This window comes from Dasypus novemcinctus, chromosome 8 (assembly GCF_030445035.2).
Source record: "Dasypus novemcinctus isolate mDasNov1 chromosome 8, mDasNov1.1.hap2, whole genome shotgun sequence".
Taxonomy (NCBI): domain Eukaryota; kingdom Metazoa; phylum Chordata; class Mammalia; order Cingulata; family Dasypodidae; genus Dasypus; species Dasypus novemcinctus.
This window is the reverse complement of record NC_080680.1, coordinates 87,455,380-87,477,118: the sequence shown is the minus strand read 5'-3', so window position 1 is coordinate 87,477,118 and position 21,739 is coordinate 87,455,380. Positions and strand designations below refer to the sequence as shown.

Sequence of the window (21,739 nt, the reverse complement as noted above, 5' to 3'; positions counted from 1 at the left end):
AGCCAGTCTGACTCACTCTCCCATCGTAGGTGAGTTGTCACCTTCCCCAGGAAGCCCTCCCAGCAGGGCTCGGGGCCCCCCCCCCTTCTTCTCCCACGGCCCCATCTTCCCCATTAGGGTGCTGTGCACTTGGGGGTTGGACGGTCCATTGTCCTGCTGCCCCCTCCCCCGAGGCAGGGCTGGTGCTGCACTGCCCCTGCTGCTGCCCAGAGCCCAGCGCTGGGCCGAGGAGGTGGCAAACGAGGACATGGATGGGACAGCACACGGGGGCTCCTCGTCTCTGCAGCTCTGAAGGGACTGCCTCCTTCACCCAGGTTCCAGGTTTGCCAGGCCCCCATGGGTGCTGGATGCCCCTCCTCACCTGCTCCAGCATATTCTGAGCAAGGCATGTTGCCCTCATGGCTCCTCTTTTCCCGGGAAGGAAAAGATAAAAATACAAAATTGGGCTCACTCCACATGCCCCAGACTGAGCGACCCACCCCCCTTGGACCTGGATGTTTTGCCTCCCTCTGGCTCTACCACATCATAGCTCAGACTGTTGAGCCGGACACCTCTCTTCTCTGAGCCTTACTTTCCTCATTTGAAAAGCAGACGTGCCTCTCTCCAATGACTGTTTTAAGGATTAAGTGAAACAATGTAGATGCTGCACCCAGCCCCGCCCGGCAGTGCTTAGCCCACTGTAGGTGCTCAGTGCAGGTTCTTGCCCTTCTGGTTTTTCCTTCCAGGTGGGCAGCTGTGGCCTAAGAACGGAGCCTTCCTCTCACCACAAGGGGGCAGTGCTGCAGCGTTATCCACTCCCAGCACAGGGGGTGGCCAGAGCCGGTGCTAACTGGAATTTTTAGTGAGGCTTAGGGTTCCCTGAGCCCCTAGGGAGGCCCCGCATTGCAGGTCCCATCGGTCAGAGGGGGCAGGAGTTTGGGGACTGCAGACCTGTGAGGGGGGACATGCTTAAGTACTAGGGGAGGCCTCCCAGCTCCTGGAGAAAGTGGGGGATTACAGGGCAGGAGGGGAGGATGGACAAGGCACAGCACAGGGAACAGGGGCTGCGGGGTGGACACCTGCAGCCTCAGTTTCTTCGTCTGTAAAATTGAGTTTGTTTTTTTTTTTAAAGATTTATTTTTATTTATTTAATCCCCTCCCCTCCCCCGGTTGTCTGTTTTCTGTGTCTTTTTGCTGTGTCTTGTTTCTTTGTCCGCTTCTGTTGTCGTCAGCGGCACCAGCGGCACGGGAAGTGTGGGCGGCGCCATTCCTGGGCAGGCTGCACTTTCTCTCGCGCTGGGCGGCTCTCCTTTAGAGGTGCACTCCTTGCGCGTGGGGCTCCCCTACGCGGGGGACACCCCTGCGTGGCAGGGCACTCTTTGCACGCATCAGCACTGCGCATGGGCCAGCTCCGCACGGGTCAAGGAGGCCCGGGGTTTGAACCGCAGACCTCCCATGTGGTAGACGGACGCCCTAACCACTGGGCCTAAGTCCGTTTCCCAAAATTGAGGTTGATACTAGTGCCCATGAGGTGGGGGCAGGAGGGTGTCTTGGGACAACCAGCTTGGCGTTTCACTTATGCCCTACTCAAGAGCATTTGTATGTTGGTCACTTTGGCCCCAGGCGTGCCCCAGCCAACTGGAGCATCAGCCCAGCTTGGGCAGTGGAGGCTGCGAGGCAGTGGGCCGAGCTGCTCAGACCCTTCCACTTAATGATTAAGAAGCCTTAGAACAAGAGTTTAGGAGACACTCCCCTACACACCCCACACCCCAGATTCCCCAAAGGTGTGATCATTTGCTGTTTTCAAACCTCACAGATACAGATGGGGCCAGAACGTTCCTTTTGTTGGCTGGTCAAAGTCCATTGTTTTTGGCCGACAGCCCTTTGGAGCCAACAGATCCTCTGGAAAAGGAGGCTGCCCTTTCCGTGGCCTCTTCCCATCCACACCCCAGAAGGATCTAGCACAGGAATGTGGAGCAGTGGTCAAGGGAGCACTGAGGCAAGCGAGGAGGGCAGTGCCACCCACCGCATCACCCAACTCCCACCCTAGGAGAAATCAGAATGACAGCCCCTCCCCTCCCTGGGCCCTTACAACCGGGCCAGGGGCTCCCAGGCCAGGCCCCACCCGGAGGACCCGAGCCAGAATCTCTGTGGAGGGTCTGAGGAGTCTGCATTTTTTGTCCCTGGCTTCTGATGATCCACAGCTTTGGGAATCTTGAACTTGAGTCCCCCTCTCTCTTCCCACCACTCAGAGTAGGAGTGATGTTTTTAATGCCCTATTAATCTCACAGCCCCTCTCTAAATGGCTCCAACGTGCCACTTCATCCAGGAATCCAAGGGGCTGAAAAACACACACGTGACGGTTAGGCTACCGTGTCAACTCAGCCCCGTTATGGCACCCGGTTGTCTGGTCAAGCAAGCACTGGGCTAATTATAATGCAAGGGCATTTCATGAACTTTAATCACCAGTGAGCTGATTGCATAGATGGCTGGTTACATCTATAATCAATCAAGGAGACTGCTGTCAGCAAGGACTGGCGTCTCATCCAATCAGCTGAAGGCCTTAAAAGAGGAAGTGATTTCAGCAGAGAGAGAATCCCCAGCTCTACGCCAGACAGCCGGCGTCTCCTCAAGGACCGTCATCGAGAGGACCGTCATCGGAGTCCCTGGTTTGCCGCCTGCCCTGTGGAACTTGGATTTGTGCATTCTCCATGACTGCACGTGGGAATGTTGTAAAAATCTACTATTTACAGATATCTCCCGTCGGTTCTCTTTCCCTAGAGAACCCTGACTAACACACACTCATACACACAAGGCCACCCAGGCACACGCACCCAAATGCACATGCACACAGGCCCCCAGGGATCCACACGCTCAGCAGGCACCCAGGAAACCACAACCTCCAAGGGACGCCCAGTCCTCAGGTCCGGCGGCCGGTGGTCTGGAGGCCGAAGGGGCACCAGCGGCAGGTCAGAGGTGGCGGACGGTTTCCCAGAGGATCTGCAGGGCCATGGAGGCACAGGGCAGCTGGGCCAGGGTGTAGGCCAAGGAGCGGGTGGGCGCCGGCAGCTTGCCCAGGTAGGCCACGGTGTGCAGTATGCGGCCCACGAAGACCACCAGGAAGTGCATCTGGGCGACGAAGGGGTCAGGGCCCAGGAAGGAGTAGACGAGGCCCAGGAACAGGAAGGGGTAGATGGTCTCCATGTCATTCCGGTGGGCCCTGGGAAGGCAAGAGGGGTGCCGTCAGCCAGGCATCAGCCTCGAGCCACGGCGCCTCCTGAGAGTGTCCTGAAAGGGCACCGCACCCCTGGGGATCGTTTCGGGGGCACAGGCCCTCGAGTCCATGCATGGCCAGAGGAGGGGTGGCGAGGACAGCAACTCCAAGGTTATGCCTATGAGCAGCTGAGCGATGAACGGATGAGGAGTCCAAACAGGCTGTGGGCTTGGGGTTCCCTTACCCAGGGCCCTAGGGCTCCCTGAGACACCCCCCGCCACACTCACCCCATCTCACTCTCTGGCCCTTGTAAGCCAGGGGCTCGGAAGGGTTAAGTGCCTTACAGAGAGGGGAGGGTTAGAGCTGGGATTGGAATATGTGCTTCTCCATGAAGTTGGAGCTTCTCAGGGTCAGGCCTGAGGCCGCCCTCCTTCCACACGCAGGTTCCTGGGCCCTTCCCCGGGAGGAATGGGCTGGAGCCTAAGAGCATGCATTTGAACTGAAAGCCTGTCTCCGTCCTGCTCCAACTCTAAATATAAGCCCCGCCCCCCTAGGGGGGACTACTAAGAACAGTTTCCAACTTACCAGAGCAGACCAAACCCCAGGAGCAGACCAAACCCCAGGAGCAGACCAAACCCCAGGAGCAGACCAAACCCCAGGAGCAGACCAAACCCCAGGCGCTGGCAAAGCTCTTCATTTCATTCGTGCTATCCAGTTTCCTTTTTGTTTAAAGTAATCAGTGTGTGAGTGTGTATGGTGGAGGGTGGGGGGCCTGTGCATAAGCCTGCCATGAATGAAGGGTCAAGAGAGAAAACTCACCCGCTTCTGGCAGGCCTTAGTTCACATTCTCCATGACCCCCACTAATGGTCAGCGTCCTTCACAGAGGGGAACGGGGGAGTCCCGTAAATTAAAGACTGAGTGAGCAACCGCAGCCATGGATGGCCACGCTGAAAGCTCAAATCAGTAGGAACCAGTGCCCAGGGCCATGAACTCCCCTCCAGGAAGGCCACGTGTGTGGGGCGCAGGGACCCGTCCAGGCCTCGCGGTTGGAATGCATTCTCCAGCACTTTGCCCCAACTGTCCAGCTCAGCCCAGGAGCCCCTGGAGGTGATCTGCCTCAGAGTCCTCCACTTCCCTCCCATGCTCAAAAGGGTCATAGGCAAGGGCAACGGTTGCCAGCCTGATCCAAAGGAAGTGAGCAGGGCACGGAAGAGGTCTGGAACACTTGGCTACCCAAGGCTGTGGGAATCTCTGCAGCACGATGGGGTGGAGGTAGTCAAGGAAGGAGATATCTGAGCTGAAGCCTGAATAATGAGGAACCAGCTATGCAAGAGAAGTATTTTCCATGGAGAGAGTCCAGCACATGCAAAGGCCCTGAGGTAAGAATGAGCAGAGTGTTCACTGTTCAGAAAAGAATCTATTGGGGGAAGCGGATGTGGCTCCAGTGATTGGGCTCCTGCCTACCACATAGGACATCTGTGGTTTGGTTCCCAGTGCCTCGTAAAGAAGACAGCGAACGACCGCAACAGGGAGGCACTGCAAGCTGAAACAACAAGATGACACAACAAGAGATGCAAGAAGAAAAACGTAATGAGAGACACAACAAAGCAAGAAGCAGAGGTTCCTGGTGTTCTTAAAGAAGATGAGTGGGACAGCGAGCTGACGCAATGGGCAGGAGCATCAAGCTGATGCAACAAGGTGGCACAACGAGAGTCCCAGGAGAAAAAAAACAATGAGAAACATAGCAAAGCAGGGAATGGAGGTGGCTCAAGCGATTAGGTGCCTCCCTCCCACATTGGAGGTCCCGGGTTCAGTTCCCAGTGCCTCCTAAAGAAAGAAAGAAGCTGAACAGGAGGCAGATGTGGCTCAGGAGATTGGGCTCCCATCTACCATATGGGATGCCCTGGGTTCAATTCCTGGGGCCTCCTGGTGAAGGCAAGCTGGCCCGTGCTGCCATGGAGAGCCGAGAGCAGACAGTGAGCACAAACAACAGGGCGGGGGGGGGGGGCAGGATAAATAAATGAAGTAAAATAAGCCTTAAAAAAAAAAAAAGGAAAGGAAAAGAAAACTTAAAAAAAAAATCTGAACAGACACAGCAAGTGCAAACAATGAGGGGGTGGGGAGAAATAAATAAATAAAATCTTAAAAAAAAAAAAATCTATTGCCAGAGTCCAGTACAAGGGAGTCAGGATAAGAGTGGGAGAAGAACCTCGTGAAGCAAGGATAAGGAACCTAGAATTCAATCTGAGTGTATAAAAGCTCCTGGAAACCCAGCAGGTCCTGGGGCTTTCTCACACCAAACTCAGGACGCAGCAGCCTGCACCTATCCCTGTGTCCTGAGGTACCATGAGCCCATCTTCTCCTTTTGCCCTGAATCTCACCCTCACGTGCCAGCCTCAGGGAAAGAAGCCTGCGGCAGCGCTGGTCACATCGAGACGCAGGGAGGAATGCTGCTGCCCATACCAGAGAAAGATAGCCTGTGACCGGCCCAAAGACGCAGGCCACAGGGAAGGAGGACAAGAGACACTGAGGACTGCCGGGGGCAGGCAGAGGGAGAGGCCACAAGCATCCTACAAAACTGCTCTGCCCTGTGCAGATGGAACTGTGGACCCCCCCAACCCAAACACACACACTGATTAGAGGGACACCCTTGGAAAAACTATACATCAAGTCAGTTTATCCCACAAGACAGTTTTTGGTGCTACCTGGATGAATATTTTTTAAGACTTCTATATTTATTTTCAAGTGTCAGGAAAAGCATAGCTAGCTTATGAAACCCATTCATTCAGGTATTTTTCCTCAAAGTTTGTGTTTACCTTGTAAGGGTGAGGTCAAGTTTCTAAAGGCTGTTAAGACAATCGGTGCAGGCAGAACACAAACACAGCCCAATTCCTAAGGGCGGGTGAGGGGCAGAGGTGGAGAACAAGGGGCGAAGGGGTGGGGGGAGGGGAGGAGTTCAGGGCAGACACAGGCCTTGCTCTTCAGGGTGGGTGGGCGAGGTGGGGAGAGGCAGCCCTTGCAGAAAACAGTGCGGTGGGTGCTGAGCCCTGCCCCCTGTTCCAGCAGTCGCCCAGTGACTAAGAGGTCACCAGCGCAGAAGAGGTGGCCGAGAGCTGTCACTGAGGAAGAGCCGAGGCGCTGACTCTCAGCCCCGGGGCTGGCTCAGCCCTTCCTGCCCCCTCCTGTCTGTCCCAAGCCACAGTGGGGGCCCCAACGAGGTCAAAAGGGATGCCAGGGACGGGGTGAAATGGGGAAACCAGGGATGATGCAAGAAAACTCATCCCTTCCCCAGTCCCCAGGAGCCAAAGCGAGACATAAGGAGGGAGTCACGTACCAGGAAGATGCTTGGGTGAAATGTGTCATTCTCATAATAACCACTTATTTTAAGTAAAATTGACCCATAGCAAATCCCTGCTAGACTGGGCTCGCATGGGCAGCATCGGGCTTGTCCCTTGGCCTAAACAGACATTGCAACACCAGCTGCCTTTCATACAGTTCAGCCCACGGCACTGGGGAGACTGGGCGCTCAGGTTACCGCAGGTGTCCTCGGCAGGGCCGGCTGCTGCAGCCACCTCCTGCAGGCTCCCCATCTGCCCGGCAGGCTCAGCAGAGACCATCTCCGTTGGTGATTTTCAGGGAAACACGTTAGATACAGCCTAAGGGCTGCTTAGTTTTTAAGGCATTCATGGAGACAGAGAGTGGTTAACTTTCCTATCTTGAGCTGTGTGGGCTTGGCAGACTGGTTTTTCCACCTAAAGATGATAGCACTCTCTTCAGAGGGCTGTGGGCAGAGCGGAAGGAGTTAGTGCCTGGAAGGGGCTCAGCACACTGCCTGCCATCATCCACCTCATCACAGCCACTGTCACCAGCCCTGGCCGGGACGTGATTGTTAAAGCTAATCTCACCCTCCAGGTTTTGACAGGCTCCCTGCTGCCCTCAGACTCCTAGGCTAAATTAATAATCATAATAACAATGATCAACCAGGTCATGGCACAGGGGGAAGGGCGCTCGAAGCCAGGGCCTCAGATTCTGCTGCAGAACTAATGAGCTCCGTGGCCACAGGCAAGCCTCTCTTCCTTTCTGAGCTTAGTTCACCATCTCCAAAAATGAACACGCTGGATAATGTCTGAGGGACCTAAGGGACACTTTAGGGCTAACGAGCCAGTTCACTCACCTTGTCTACATGCTCTGCATAATCAGAAACATCCCTAAGCTAGAGGAGTGTTTGCCTTCCTTCTTTGGGGTCACTCAGAGGGCTGCCCCCCCTGCTGTGCATATGCTCAGCCTCAGGACCTGGCCAGCCCACACCTTGCCAGGAAGTGTGAAGAGGTACCATGGGAAGGGACCTGGGTTTCTTTACGTTCCTCTAGGCTGCTGCCCGGCTCTGGAAGAGCCGGGCTCCGTGTGTACCAATCTGCAAGGCAGATTTATTGCTCCAAAAACCAAGGCTTAAGGGCTTTCCTGTTTGGGCAGAAAAATGACTCTGTGATTCGACTATAAACCCCGGTCTAATATTTAACTTCTGCCTCTACGGGATCTCCCACTCAGGTTCCAGCCAGTTCTCTGGTAGTGGATGACAGGATGTGTGATTCTCTTAATTCTGCAGGCTCAAGTTTCCAAGGTGTTCTGTGAAGTCAGGCAATGGAGGAAGAGTCGTGGGGGCCAGTGGAGGAAGAGTCTGCGTGGGCTGGTGAGCGGTAGGTCCCCAATAAATACTTGTCAAATGGATATAAAGCACTCAAAAGAGGGAAGCAGATGTGTCTCAGGTAACTGGGCTCCCACCTACCACATAGGAGGTCACTGGTTCAAGTCCCACTGCCTCCTAAAGAAGACAGCGAGGTGTCTAAGCGACACGCAGGCATGGCAAACTGACACAAAAAGAGGCACAAGAAGAAAAAACATGAGCGATCCAATCATTTGGAATTCTTAAAAGCCAGAACTGAGGGTACAGAGGTCAGAAGAATTTCTGAAGAAAAACAGCTAGAGGACAGGCTGAAACAGCCTAGAAAAAGATCTTCTAGGGTTTAGGACACGAGGCAAAGGCTGGACACCACCCAGAGGAGAGTGGGTCAAAGGAGGGAAATTGAGGCTGGACTCCACCCAGAGGACAGACAGACGAAGGAGGGAAATGGTGGTGCTGGCACCCTCCCCCACCCTAAAGACACTTTCACCTACAGACAAAGGGGCCTCCAGGATCTACCACCCCAGGAAAGGGGAGAGAGGGACAGAGTCTAAGGCTGACTAAGCTTTGACCTACACATTTGGTCCTGGTGGTTCTTTGAGCCCTTCAGGCTGGGTGGGCTTGTGCCATTGTTTGCATCTGAGCCTGCAAGGGGCTAAATATCTACGACCTTCCCAATCTCCTTCTCCACTAACTCAGACTGATTGTTGAGGACTCTCAGGAGGGGGCTGCCAGAGAAGTCTGGAGAACTGTCTCAGAGAAAGTTTGAATTACAAGGCTCTCCAGACAGGAAGCTCTATCACACTGATCCAGTCTGTGTTGCACCAAATACACTCTGACCAGGCATTGAACTGAGAGCTGCCAAAGTGTGCCATCTGCTGGCAGACCAAGGAATTGCATGCAAAAAAAAGTGTAGGGAAGGTTTTTTCTGGCCTCTATAGCCTCCCTCCCCAAGGCCCTAGGAAGTGAGTCTCCAACCAGTCACTGGGTCCAGAGCCAGTTTTGAGCAACCAGCAAGGGCAATTCTAACAATCCAGGCTGAGCCAAGAATCAAAAAACAGTGGTAACACAGTCTCCTGTAACTAAATCCCTACAAAAGAGAAAGAAATTGAGCATCTGAGTAAACTACATCCTAATCAGATGCCTAGACATTAGCAAAAAATGATGAGACATACTAAGAAAATAGAAGACATGACCCAAGAAAAGGAATATATTAAAGCCCCAGAAGAGATACAGAATTTGAGAGAATTCATCAGCAAGATGCACACAAATTTCCAAAATCAAATTAATGAGTTGAAAGACAATATGGTTAAAGAGATAAATGACATCAAGAAGACATTGAGTGAGTGCAAAGAAGAATTTGAAATCCTGAACAGAAAGTAACAGAGCTCATGGGAATGAAAGACACAATAGGTGAGATAAAAAACACATTAGAGGCATACAACAGCAGACGTGAAATGATAGAAGAAAGAATAAGTAATACCAAAGACAGAACAGCTAAAATTGAAAAGACTAGAGAGAGAAAAGAATGGAAAAAATTGAGCAGGGGCTCAGGGACTTGAATGACAACACAAAATGCAACAATATATGTGTCATGGGAGTTCAGACGGAGAAGAGAAGGGAAGGGGCAGAAAGAGTATTTGAGGAAATAATAGCTGAAAATTTCCCAACTCTCCTGAAAGAAATGACCTTACATGTCCAAGAAGCCCACTGTACCCCAAATCAGAATAGACCTAATCCAAGACACATACTATTGAGGATGTCAGATGTCAAAGATAAACAGAAAATTCTCAGGGCAGCAAGGGACAAGCAAACCATCACGTACAAGGAGGGCCCCGTAAGACTCGGTATAGATTTCTCTTCAGAAACCATGAAGACAAGAAGACAGTGGTATGATATAGTTAGGATACTGAAAGAGAAAAACTGCCAGCTGAGAATTCTTTAACCAGCAAAACTGTCCTTCAAATATGAAGGTGAGTATAAAATATTCACAAACAAATAGAATCTAAGAGGGTTTGCAAAAAAGAATATACCTTTGCACGTAATCTTAAAGGAAGACTTAGAACCTGAAATAAAGAGATAGGAGAGCAAGGCTTGGAAGAGAGTATAGAGGAAAGAATAGCAGGAAAAAATAACCAAAAGAGTAAAAAGACAGACAAAAATATGATATGACATATGAAAATCAAAGAATAAAACGGTTCATTTACAGTAATATCACTGCACACGAAGGGATTAAACACCCCAATCAAAAGATACAGGCTGACAGAATGGATAAAAAAACACGAGCCATCAATATGCTGCTTACAAGAAACTTACCTTAGACCCAGGGATACAAAACAGCTGAAAGTTGAAAGGTTGGAAAAAGATACTCCACACAAATAGTAACAAAAAAGAGCAATGAGAGCTATACCAATACCAGATAAAAAAGACACTAAATGCAAAAATATTATAAGAGATACAGAAGGCCATTATATATTAACAAAAAGGACAATCCACCAGGAAAATATATCACAAATATCTATGTACCTAACCAGGGTACCCCAAAATACATGAGACAAACTCTGGGAAAACTGAAGGAAGAAATAGACATCTCTACAATAATCATTGGAGACTTCAACACTCCACTCACATCATTAGATAGAACAACTAAACAGAAGATCAACAAGGAAACAGAGAACTTGAACAATACAATAAACAAGTTAGACCTAACAGACATATACAGAACACTGAATCCAAACTCAGCAGGTTGTACATTCTTCTCAAGTGTCCATGGATCTTTCTCCAGGAGAGACCACAAGTTAGGGCACAATGCAGCTCTTAATAAATATAAAAAGCCTGGAATTATACAAAGCACTTTCTCAGATCATAATGGAATGAAACTGGAAATCAATAATACATAGGAAAAAAAATAAAGCCACCGATGTGTGGAGGCTAAACAACAGACTCCTAAATAATCAGTGGGTCAAAGAAGAAATTGCAAGTGAAATCAGTAAATATATTGAGACAAACGAAATGAGAACACAACTTATCAAAACTTATGGGATATAGTGAAGGTAGTTTTGAGAGGAAAATTTATAGCCCTAAATGCCTACATTAAAAAAGAAGAGGAAGCTGCCCCAAAATCCAATAAAAGGGACTGTTTATGTGAAATTAATATTCAGTCTCTCATGGAATTTTATGGAATTTTTTGGAACGTGCTCATTAAAAATTTTTACCGAAAAAAATTGGAACCCCAAATTGGGTATATAATGCATGCTTAATTATGAAAAATATTTATACATAAAGAGAATAGGGGGTAGATCAGAATGTTAATAGTGATTAAGATTGTGAATGGGTTTCCTGTTTTTCCTGTATGTAATTTCAATATTATCCAAATTGTCTACAATGAATAGTTGTGATTTTATAATAAGAAAAATAGTTTCTAATGACTGGAAGATGTTAAGCATATGAAAAGATGTCCAACCTCACTCAGAAATGCAAGGAAAAAAACTAAAAGGTGGCATAAATTTTCACCTCTCACATTAGCAGGGATCCAAATAGAGTGCTGATATACGGAGTTGGCAGAGGCACAGGGAAACATCTCACACAGCAGTCGTGGGACTGTGGATTTGCACATTTGGCAAAGTTTCTTACCATTTGGTTGCAGCCTGCAGGGCTGCTCACATATACACACAAAGGCAGATGAGACAGGCTTTGATGCAGCACTGTTCAGAACAAAGACTGGAACACCTCCATGCCCATCAGCAAAGTTATGGGTAACGGCATAAATGCTCTAACACTGATAAAATGATCGAGACCCCTCTGTGACCTGCTAGGAAACAAGCTCTATTGTTATGAGGGTGGGGGGAGGGAGCACAGTACAGACCAGTCAAAGGGTGACTCTTTTGGGGATAGAAAGGAAAGAACAGAGCACTGTGTTTGTAAATGCAGAAAGTCTCTCCGGGAAGACGCCCAAGATACTGGTAACAGCGGCTGGGCCTGGAGAGTAGAAATGGGTAGTAGATGGAGTTCAGAGATGGGAGGGAGACTGACTTTTCACCGAATATCCTTTTCTAACTTTTTAATTCTGTGCATGAGCACATATTACTTTTCCAAAGTTAATTAGAAATTAAATGAATGAATTGATCCTGAGGGGATCAGGAAGCAGACAAACTCGGCTCGGGTACTTGCCTGAGGCAGCGCTCCACATCCGGGTCACTCCGGCAGTACATCAGACCCCCATGTCTCATGGCATCCTCAGGGTTGGCAAAAGCCTGAAACACAGTGGCTGAGAATTACTGTCCATGAGATGGATGGCCGGGTGGCCTGGCTCCATGTCTTGACTGTGGACGATGAAAATGAACCTCAGCGGCAGGCTTTCTAAATGCCTCATCGTACTGCTGTGACTCATAAGCAGGAGTGACATCTGTCCCCGAGTGCTGGTTTATCCTGCCTAGTAGTGCTTGCCCAGACGTGACTGCAGCCTGGGGCTGGCTGTGGTGCCCGGTGCCCGTGACTGTCAGGGCGGGAACGCGCACACCCAGAGGCCCTCCCTGCCGGCCCTGGGCTCAGCGAAGCACCGGCTCTGAGGACCCCACACGAAGCCCACAGGCCTGTGACACCCTGCAGAGGGCCTCAGCGTTTAGCGAGCACCCACCCCTGGAGTCCACAGTCCAGCAAGGTTGCCCACCCCTGCGGCAGGAACTCGAGCACGAGCCAGCCCAGCCGGGAGCCAGCTGTCGCGCAGCCCGGAAGTGCCGCGCACATCAGAGAGCCGGGTGCCACCTCTAGTTGGGGCAGTGGCAAGCCGCTGGATGCACTCCCCAGAAGAATCGTGGCTGCTGCCGATCATGCTCTTTTAAATTATTGGTAAGTAATAAGGACTAACATTTGTGGGGCAGTTGCCGTGTGCCAGACGTTGGATTCTCCTAGCAGCCCGTGAGGAAGATGCTGTTATTATGCCCAGTTTACAGAGGAGGAGACCAAGCTCCCAGGCTGACCGAGCGCGCCAGGCTGGCGGGTGGAGGAGCCAGAGCCCGCATGTCACCTCCCCGCTGTGCGGCTTCCCGGGGTCCTTCCTGGCGACTGGCTCAGGCTCCGGCTAGCTCCAAAGGCCCAAAAGCAGAACCGAGAGGGAACCGCGCCGCAGGAGAGGACTGCGCGGGCTGCCCAGTGGGAGGTTTCCTTCTGCCACTTCCCCCTGAGCAGGCAGAGCGGCGCTCCTTCACGTTCAAAGGAAAGCTCCGGCCCGGACCCCACGGTTCAGAACCTCCCCCTCCTCCCAGGTCAGGACACACGCCCTGGAGCTGGACATCTGGGTTCAAAGCCAGCCGTGACCTTCGCTGTGAGGTCTGCTGAGGCCGGAGGGCCGTGGTGGGAAATAAGTGCTCGGCTCCAAGCCAGTGCATGGAAGGCCTCAGTGAGTGAAAGCAGCTGTCCCTGCTTGAAGCCGGTAACCTCCTGCCTGGGACGAGCCAAGGCAGGGAGAAGTCAGAAGTGACCATCGTGCCGCAGCCTCTGGGCATCATTTCCACCGGGCAACTGCCCTGCCTTTAGTCCTGCCATTTCCTGGGCAGGTAGGGGGGGGAGCCTGGCTGATGGGCAAGATCCCTCCACCCAACGTCCACCCCGCACAGGCTGCCAGAGCCAGCCTCGTCTTGCTTTGCAGTGGAGAAAGGGGAGAAAGGGGCACAGCTTGCAGAAACTATTCCTCTGTTAAAGTACCAGGAAGGATGATCAGTGGAAACCAGGTAAGAACTCCAAGGACTCCCTGGGCTCTGTGCGTCCTAACGGGGTGGCCCTGGAGGCAGGACCGGCCTGGGCGCCGGCTCCCGCTCACCTGCCGTGCCTGGCCGCCCCGTCTGGGCAGAGTCTCCCTGCTCCACTTGCCTGCTCACCCTGCTCTGCTCTGGGCCTCTTTATTGTTGTTGTTTCTTGTATTGGTGGGGAAAATTCCTCTCTGAAAATTCCAATCTTAGTGGAGTCTGGCTGAGATCTGGGCTCTGGAGACTGCAGTGGGTTTGTAAGAAACATTGGCCAGGGAGTTGGGAATTTCCACTAAAAGTTTTCTCAGGCTCCTCTTTTGCCAATTCCCACTCCACCCAAATATCCGATTCCTCCTGCTGGGAAGCCATGGGTTGGAGGCAGGCTTTCTGCTCTCACGCTCTACCCGCCGGCTGTCAGGGCTTGCAGCACACTCATCCAGTCTTGTTTGGCCAAGAGCTCATCTGGTGGCACGGCAAGTGGACAAAATGCTCTCTTACCAGAAAAGGTGTGGCCCCGCTGAAACGGATGGCCGGGGGGCAGCGATCTAAGGGGAACGGGGGACATTGCCTGGCTCCCCAGCTCTGCTAACACTCCGAAACTGGAGAAACCCTTGGCCAAGTTTCCCCTCGGAGCTTCCCCGAGGGCGTCACGTACCTTCTTGCGCAGCCTTACTTGGCCGGTGATGACGGCCACCGCATACATCTTGATGACCAGCAGCGTGCTGCAGAGCAGGAAGGCCGGGAGGGGCTGGCCGCTCACCTTCTCCAGGCCGGAGGGGAGCATCGCGGGCAGGGTGGGCGAGAACGCTGGCTCGGCTGGAGCGGCCAGGCTGTGGGTGTGAGCGTCTCGGAGAACAGAGAACGCCTGCGGGAGGGCAGGGAGGAGGCGGGGAGAGCGCTGAGGGAGGCCACTCTAATCAGCACCCGCCCACTCCTTCACGGCCCCCTTCTCCTGTTACAGGCGCCCGGCCTCCTCTCTGCTCACTGAAGATGAAGCAATGCCCTCCACCCCCGCCCGATGCTGGAAGAAGCAGAGGGCTGGACAGGGTCCCCGACAGGCCCTGGCCCTGGGTCGCCCTCCCTAGCAGATCCTTAAAGGCTTTCAGATGTGTTTCCTCATCTGTGAAAATGGAGGAACAGAAATGCCTGCCTTCCAGGTGTGTGACAAGACTCGAGACTCGGCGCCTGGGACCGTGGTGGAAACCCTGTGCCCCACTCTCTCTCGGCCTGAGTCGTTGCACGGCGGCCGTACCTGCCTGAAACTGACCTGCTATTTGCCATCTGCTAAATAACGCCCCCCCTCCCAAAGATGTCCACCCCCAAATCCCCAGAACCTGAACTTTCATGGAAAAGGAACTTTGCCAATGAGATTAAGTAAGGATTTTGAGACAGGGGATGCTCCTGGATTAACTGGGTGGGCCCGCATAATCACAGGAGTCTTTATAGGAGGATGTCAGGAGAATTAGAGGGAGAAAGGATTAAGTATGGAAAAGACCAGAAAGGAGAGAACTCAGAGCCAACAACATGGCAGACAGGGCCACAAGCCAAATGCCTTGGTTTTCCAGGTGTAACAACTTGCTGCACAGATACCACAGATGGGCTGGTTTAAACAAGAGGCATTTACTGTCTCATGGTTTGGGAGTCTAGAGGTCCAGAATCAAGGTGTGGCCCTCTGAAGCCTGGACTCTTCTGGTGTTCGCTTGCTGGCAGTCCAGAACTCAATCTCCGCCTCCGTCACACCTTCCGTTTCTCCTCACAGTGCCCATTAAGGGCTCCAGTCAGATTAGAATAAGACCCACCCTGACTCAGTTTGGCCTCATCTTCATTATCATGATCCTCAAAGACCCTATTTACAAATGAGTTCACATCCACAGGACCAGGAGATAGAACTTGAACTTGGCTTTGTGGGGGACATGACTCAGTCCATAACCATCTGCCCACTGGACCCCCCAAAGGCATGTTTATCCCACATGCAAAATACAGTCACCTCATCCCAATATCCCAAAAGCCTTAAGCTTTCAGGAACAACTCAAAGTCCAAAGTCTCATCTAAATTAGTGATAAGTATGGTCCATCCTGGGGCAAAATTCCTTGTTGTCTGTGAAACCTAGAAAACAAGTTATCTGCTGCCAAAATATGGGGAAAATTGTAAGGATAAAAGAGGTCACAGGTCTCAAGCAAGTCTAAAACCCATCAGGGCAAATTCCATTTGGTGTTAAGACCTGTGGCGCAATGCTTTGTTCTGGGACCTGCTGGAACAGCAGCCTCACCAGGTCCAGATGCCAGGGGTGGTCCCGCCCTCCCCAAACACTGGGGTGGGCAGGTTCTCTCCACACACCAGGTGGGCCTGCCTTCTCCAAGCACATGGGCAGAGGCCCCTCTCTCGTGGCCCTAGGGTGCCCCTTCATTCCAGATTTTTTTATCTATGGTTCCACTCTTGGGCTCATTCTCTCTTTATTTTATCCCTTCTCTGTCCCTTCCAATCCAGGCTGATGATGTTTCTGCTGATGCAAAATTCTCAATAGACCTTGTCAGTCTCCTGTGCAATTCACAAGAGTCCAAGTGAGGATTTTCCACAGATCTTTCCTCAATAACTGTATCTCCAGTCTCTGAGGTGCTTGATGGGATCCATGAGTCCTAATCTCTTTAGGAAATGGTTTTCAAACCATATACTCTCACTTGGAGCCCAGTTCTTGGGGAACTCACCTCTTGGCAATTCAGGGAGGGACCTGTTAAGGCAGCTTCTGGCCCTGGTCTCATAGTGTGCTATCTGAATAAGCTTAGACTTTTCCAAATCACCAAATGCTGCTTCCTTTTTGCTTTATAGTTCAGTCCTCAATTTATCCCTTCTCACATTTTATTATAGGCAGCGGGGAGAAACCAGGCTGTGCCTTCCATTATTTGTTTGGAAATCTCCTCAGCTAAATATCCACGTTCAGCACTTAGAAGTTCTGCCTTCTATCCAACATCAGAACACAACTCCACCCAGTTCTCTGCTGCTTTATAATAAGAATCACCTCTCCTACAGTCTCCTATAACAGATTCATCATTTCCTTCTAAGGTCTGACTGGCAGCACCTTTAACATCTACCAACTGTCTCTTGAAAGCAATTTAGCCTTTTTCTATCAAGCACATCAAAATTCTTCCAGCTTCTATCCATTTCCCAATTCCAAAGCTACTTCTATGTTTCTAGATATTTGTATAGTAGTAACCTATTTTCAGTACCAAAAACTATTGTAGTTTTCCAGGGCTGCTATTAAAAAACAAAACAAAACCAACCGAAAAAGCACAGACTATACTGGCTGGCCTAAACAACAGGAATTTATTATTTCCAAGTTTGGAAGGCTAGAAGTCCAAAATCAAGGTGTAGCCTGGCCATTTTTTCTCTGAAGTCTATAGCATCAGGGTGGCGGCTTGCAGTAATCCATAACTCAGTATCTACTTCCATGACATGGCCATCTGCCTCATTCTGTCTCCTCTTCACTGTCCCCAAATTTCCTGTGCTCATTAAGGACTCCAGCTAGATTGGAATAAGACCCAACTAATTCAATTTGGTCTCATCTTAATTAATAGGATCTTCAGAGATCTTATTTACAGATGAGTTCACATTCTTAGGACTGGAGATTAGGACCTGAACATGTCTTTGCAGGAGACATGATTTAATCTATAATATCAAGCAATGCAGGTAGCCTCTAGAAGCTCAAGGACACAAATATTCCCCAAAAGCCTCCAGAAGGCTCTGCTGATACTTTGACTTTAGCCTCGTGAAACAAATGTCAACCTTGTGAAATTGATTTCAGGCTTCTAGCCTCCAAAACTGTAAGAAAATAAATCTGTGCTGTTTCAGGTCATTAAATTTGTGCTATTTTTGTTATAGCAGCAATAGTAAATTCATACACTATTTCACTGTCTTCTCTTTAGCATCACTTTTTTCCAGGATATTCGCCCAGGCAAAGAGTTTGTTCATTATAGGATCTTCCTGCAAGACCCATTAACTCTGTAATGGAAATATTCATGAACAATTTGTGCCCTAGTGTTCTTTGAATCCCCCACCTGAAAATCCTCACCTTGCCATTTCCACCTCTGTTCCTGGGCAGGGCCTCAGCAAAGACAAGGATCCTGTGCTCGGCTGCTTTTGCTTTGCCAACACTGCTGTCTTCACTAATGGATGCCCTTGGGAAGTGGCGAATAGGTGAAAGTCAGTCTCCCCTGCCGCCCGCTCTTGGGTCTGACCAGGCCCATAAGAATGAGGCCTGCAGGGTCAGTCTGGCCCATCCCTCAAAGCAGCAGAGACAAAGGGGAAGACGTGCCAGTAGGTAAAGAAGCTGGCCATGTGCTCTGAGGCCAGACACAGCTGGCATCGAGTTCCAGAGGCAGCCCTCCGCAGCTGTGTGGCCTTGGGCAAGAAATTTCCCTTTCTGAACCGATTTTCTCAGCAGTAGAATGCAGCTGACAGTCAGGCACTCCCCACAGCAGTTATGAGAACTAAAGAGAATCATGTCTTGAGTTGTAATTACGAAGCTCATAGCATGTAGTAGGCCCTCCACCATATGAGCTTCTGAGCCTCAGTTTTTCCCTTTGCAGAATGGGAGTAATGATCCCTATCTAACAAGTGCTGAGAACAGAGCAGTGGTAGTGGGATGGGGGGTGTTGGCTTCTTGTCCATTTGCCATGTGCCAAGCCTTCCTTTATCTGGACAAATGACGTGCTTGATAAACTGACACCCATGTTTTTAGAACATGGTACTGTCAGCTGGGCTGCCCCAGCTCCAAAAGATAAATGATAGGTCATGATAGGGAACAGGACAGAAAGAGTATGAGAAGGAACTGTGCACGCTGGCTCCTTGCTGATATTTCCATCTGAAAATGGAGGACATCTGCCTCTCTGTGCCCCCAGCACTGGAGATGGCTATCTTCCTTGTCAAAGTTCAGCTATGGGAGCAGAGGTGGCTCAAGCCACTGAGCGCCAGTCTGCCGCATGGGAGGTCCCAGGTTCGCCTCCTAAAGAGAAGACGAGCAGACACAGAGAGCACACAGCCAAAGGACACAGGAGCAGACAGCAAGTGCAAACAACAAGGCAGGAGTGGGGTTATAAATAAATATAATAAGTCTTAAAAAAAAATAAAGAAGTCCAGCTATGGGGTTGGGCATGCTCTACCCTCAGAATCAGAGACCAGACGCAGACTAGGAGAGGATCCTCACTGTGCCCACGCCTCCTTGGACTAGGGAAGTGGGTGGGCCTGCTTGGTCTTCTGAAATGACAAGAGGAAACTCCACGGCGCAAGGCTGGGAAGGAGCCCCAGCAAATAGCTGATCGTGAATTACCTACTGTTTCTTGAGCTGAAGCAAGAGGACTCTGAACCCTTCCAAATGATGCCTGCGACTTCATGTAGGAATCTTCTCACCACCTCCTGAGCCCGTTAATTCACCACCTGCCAAAGAGAATGAAACGTCTGATCTTTGGTCAAGAATTCCCCTAACGCTGCCCTCCATCTCTCGTAGTTACTATTGTTGATTTGGGTGGTGGCGGTGACAGTGGCCTTACTTCTCTCTGAGTTTCAGTTTCTTTGCCTGTAAAATGGGACTGGTGACCCCTGTCTCGCAGTGGGGCAGAAGGACTGGAGAAATGGTGAGCCCAAAATATTGGGGAAGGGCGTGAGCTCACCTGAGCGCCATGGAAAATGGTAGCGTGTGTGCAAAATAAGGGCAAGAGAAGCCCCTGCCCCACCCCATGATTGGAACCTTCCTGGCGGTAATATTTTCTGTCTTGACTCAGGTAGTGGTTACACAGGTGGATACACATGTAACAATCCATCGAGATGTAGCTGTAAATTTTGTCACGTTTTTATATTTAAACACACACATGCGCAAAAGCTTTCCTATCACAGTTCCACAACCCTGAGCCAAGAGGAGCTGCTGTATCTAAAGCTGCAGTGTAGCTTTTTGCAGCACCCCCCCTGGCATTTCCTAAGGATCAGAAACCAAGTTCTTCACGCTGTTTCATTGTCTGTGACATCAGAGAGAGGAGGAAGTGGCCCCGCCTGGGCCACTGCTGGTGCCTGACCTCTGGGAGTCTTGCTGGACTTTCTGTATCCAGTGATAGGGAAAAGGCACAATGATGAAAAATTACTGTGCCTAAGGTCAGGTTTATATTAGTCATCGCTGTGCCATCAAGCCCCATTAAGAAGTAGTAGTGGGTGTTTGTGAAATGTGGTGAGCAGTCCACAGCAGACACAGCACCATGCAAACATAGATTAGTGGCCACTTTCAGAGAGATTTGCAGCCCCTCCTGGGGCAGAGGCCCTGGACTTCCTTCCAGATGGGCAATTTAATGAAAGACAGTTGTGGTTTTTTTTTAAGAGATTTGTTTTATTTCTCTCCCCCCTCCCCCCACCCCAGTTGTCTGTTCTCTGTGTCCATTTGCTGCGTGTTCTTCTTTTTGTCTGCTTCTGTTATTGTCAGTGGCACAGGAATCTATGTCTTTTTTTTGTTGCATCGTTTGCTGCGTCAACTCTCCGTGTGTGTGGTGCCATTCCTGGGCGGGCTGCACTTTCTTTCGTGCTGGGCGGTTCTCTTTACGGGGCACACTCCTTGCGCATGGGGCTCCCCCCTACGTGGGGGACACCCCTGCGTGGCAGGGCACTCCTTGAGCGCATCAGCACTGCATGTGGGCCAGCTCCACACGGGTAAAGAAGGCCCAGGGTTTGAACCGCAGACTTCCCATGTGGTAGAAGGATGCCCTAACCACTGGGCCAAGTCCCCCCAAAAAGACAGTTGTTTTTGTCCAGCCCACTTCTCCTTCCTGCCTTCTGGGAAAGCATATCCTTTTTTCCCCCTTTGGAATTTGTACCCCTGTAATTTGCCTGTAATTCTAGTAGGGTGGCCAATCTGAGTACCCTATTCATTTGTCATGAAGTAGACACATGACCCAGGCCAACCAATCAGAATGTGCCCTGCATGCGCCACAGTGATTGGCTCAAGGGCTAGGCCCATAACCATGCAAGGCCAATGAGAGGCCTTCCCTGGGAGTTTATATTCTGACACTGATAGGGAGACCCTCTTGGCTTTGGGACTTTGCCCTGGGATACTGTTGGCCTGAAGCTGTGCTCGGCCACACTCCCTCCCCACGTGGCAGGAGCCCATGTTCAGGAGGAGAGAACAAGGTCTTCACCTCTGACTCACCCTTTCTAGCAGCCTAAACATTTCCTTTTTTGCTTAAACAAAATATCAGTCAGATCACATTCCTCCTGTGATCCAAACCCTGCAGTGGCTCCCATCTCAGAGTAAAAGCCAAAGTCTGGACAATAGCCACAGGCCCTCCACCATCTGTCCTTGTTTCTTCTCTGACCTCCTCTTTTCCTCCTCCTGCCCCACTCATTCCGTCAGGCCATATGGGCCTCCTGCTGGTCCTCACACACTGGGCCTTTGCTCTGCCTGGAACTCTCCACAGGAAGTCACTGGGCTGACAATTCATTGCCTTCTAGGCTTTGCTCAAACCTCACCTTTTTAAAATTTTTTTTAAAAACAACACTATTTATTTATTCATTTTATTTCTCTCCCCCTCCTCCCCTATTGTCTGCTGTGTCCATTCACTGTGTGTTCTTCTGTGTCTGCTTGCATTCTTGTCCACGGCACTGGGAATCTGTGTCTCTTTTTGTTGCACATCTTGCATCAGCTCTCCGTGTGTGTGGCACCACTCCTGGGCAGGCTGTGCTTTTTTTGCACTGGGCGGCTCTCCTTATGGGGCGCACTCCTTGCACATGGGGTTCCCCTATGCAGGGACACCCCTGTGTGGCATGGCACTCCTTGTGCGCATCAGCATTGTGCATAGGCCAGCTCACCACATGGGTCAGGAGGCCCTGGGTTTGAACCCTGGACCTCCCATGTGGTAGACGGACACTCTATCAGTTGAGCCAAATCTGCTTCCCTCACCTTCTTGATGAGACCCACCCTGACCCCTTAATCAATCTGCAACCTGGCCCCATCATCAATATTCCCAATGCTACTTACCTGCCTCTAATTTAAAAACAAACAAAAAAACATTTTATTTCTACTTCAAAAAATAAAAGAACAAAGAAAAGACAGTTTAACAAATTAGGGAAGCATTACCATCTCTTCTTTT

At 50.7% G+C, this 21,739-nt stretch overlaps 1 protein-coding gene and 1 long non-coding RNA gene across 2 annotated transcripts; one reads left to right on the top strand and one right to left on the bottom strand.

The window, feature by feature from the left end:
- Positions 1-2,410: 2,410 nt before the first annotated feature.
- On the bottom strand, positions 2,411-19,021 carry PTGES (prostaglandin E synthase). Its single transcript, XM_004455462.5, has 4 exons — positions 18,947-19,021; positions 14,275-14,484; positions 12,046-12,128; positions 2,411-3,199 (listed from the first exon to the last, which is right to left on the bottom strand). Exons 1-4 carry the CDS (start codon positions 19,004-19,006, stop codon positions 2,950-2,952), a joined length of 603 nt encoding a protein of 200 aa, XP_004455519.2. The 5' UTR covers positions 19,007-19,021; the 3' UTR covers positions 2,411-2,949.
- On the top strand, positions 12,124-17,521 carry LOC131279492 (uncharacterized). The gene is made up of 2 exons (XR_009186871.2): positions 12,124-13,604; positions 14,581-17,521. It is a non-coding gene; the product is annotated as an uncharacterized lncRNA (long non-coding RNA).
- Positions 19,022-21,739: the final 2,718 nt, after the last annotated feature.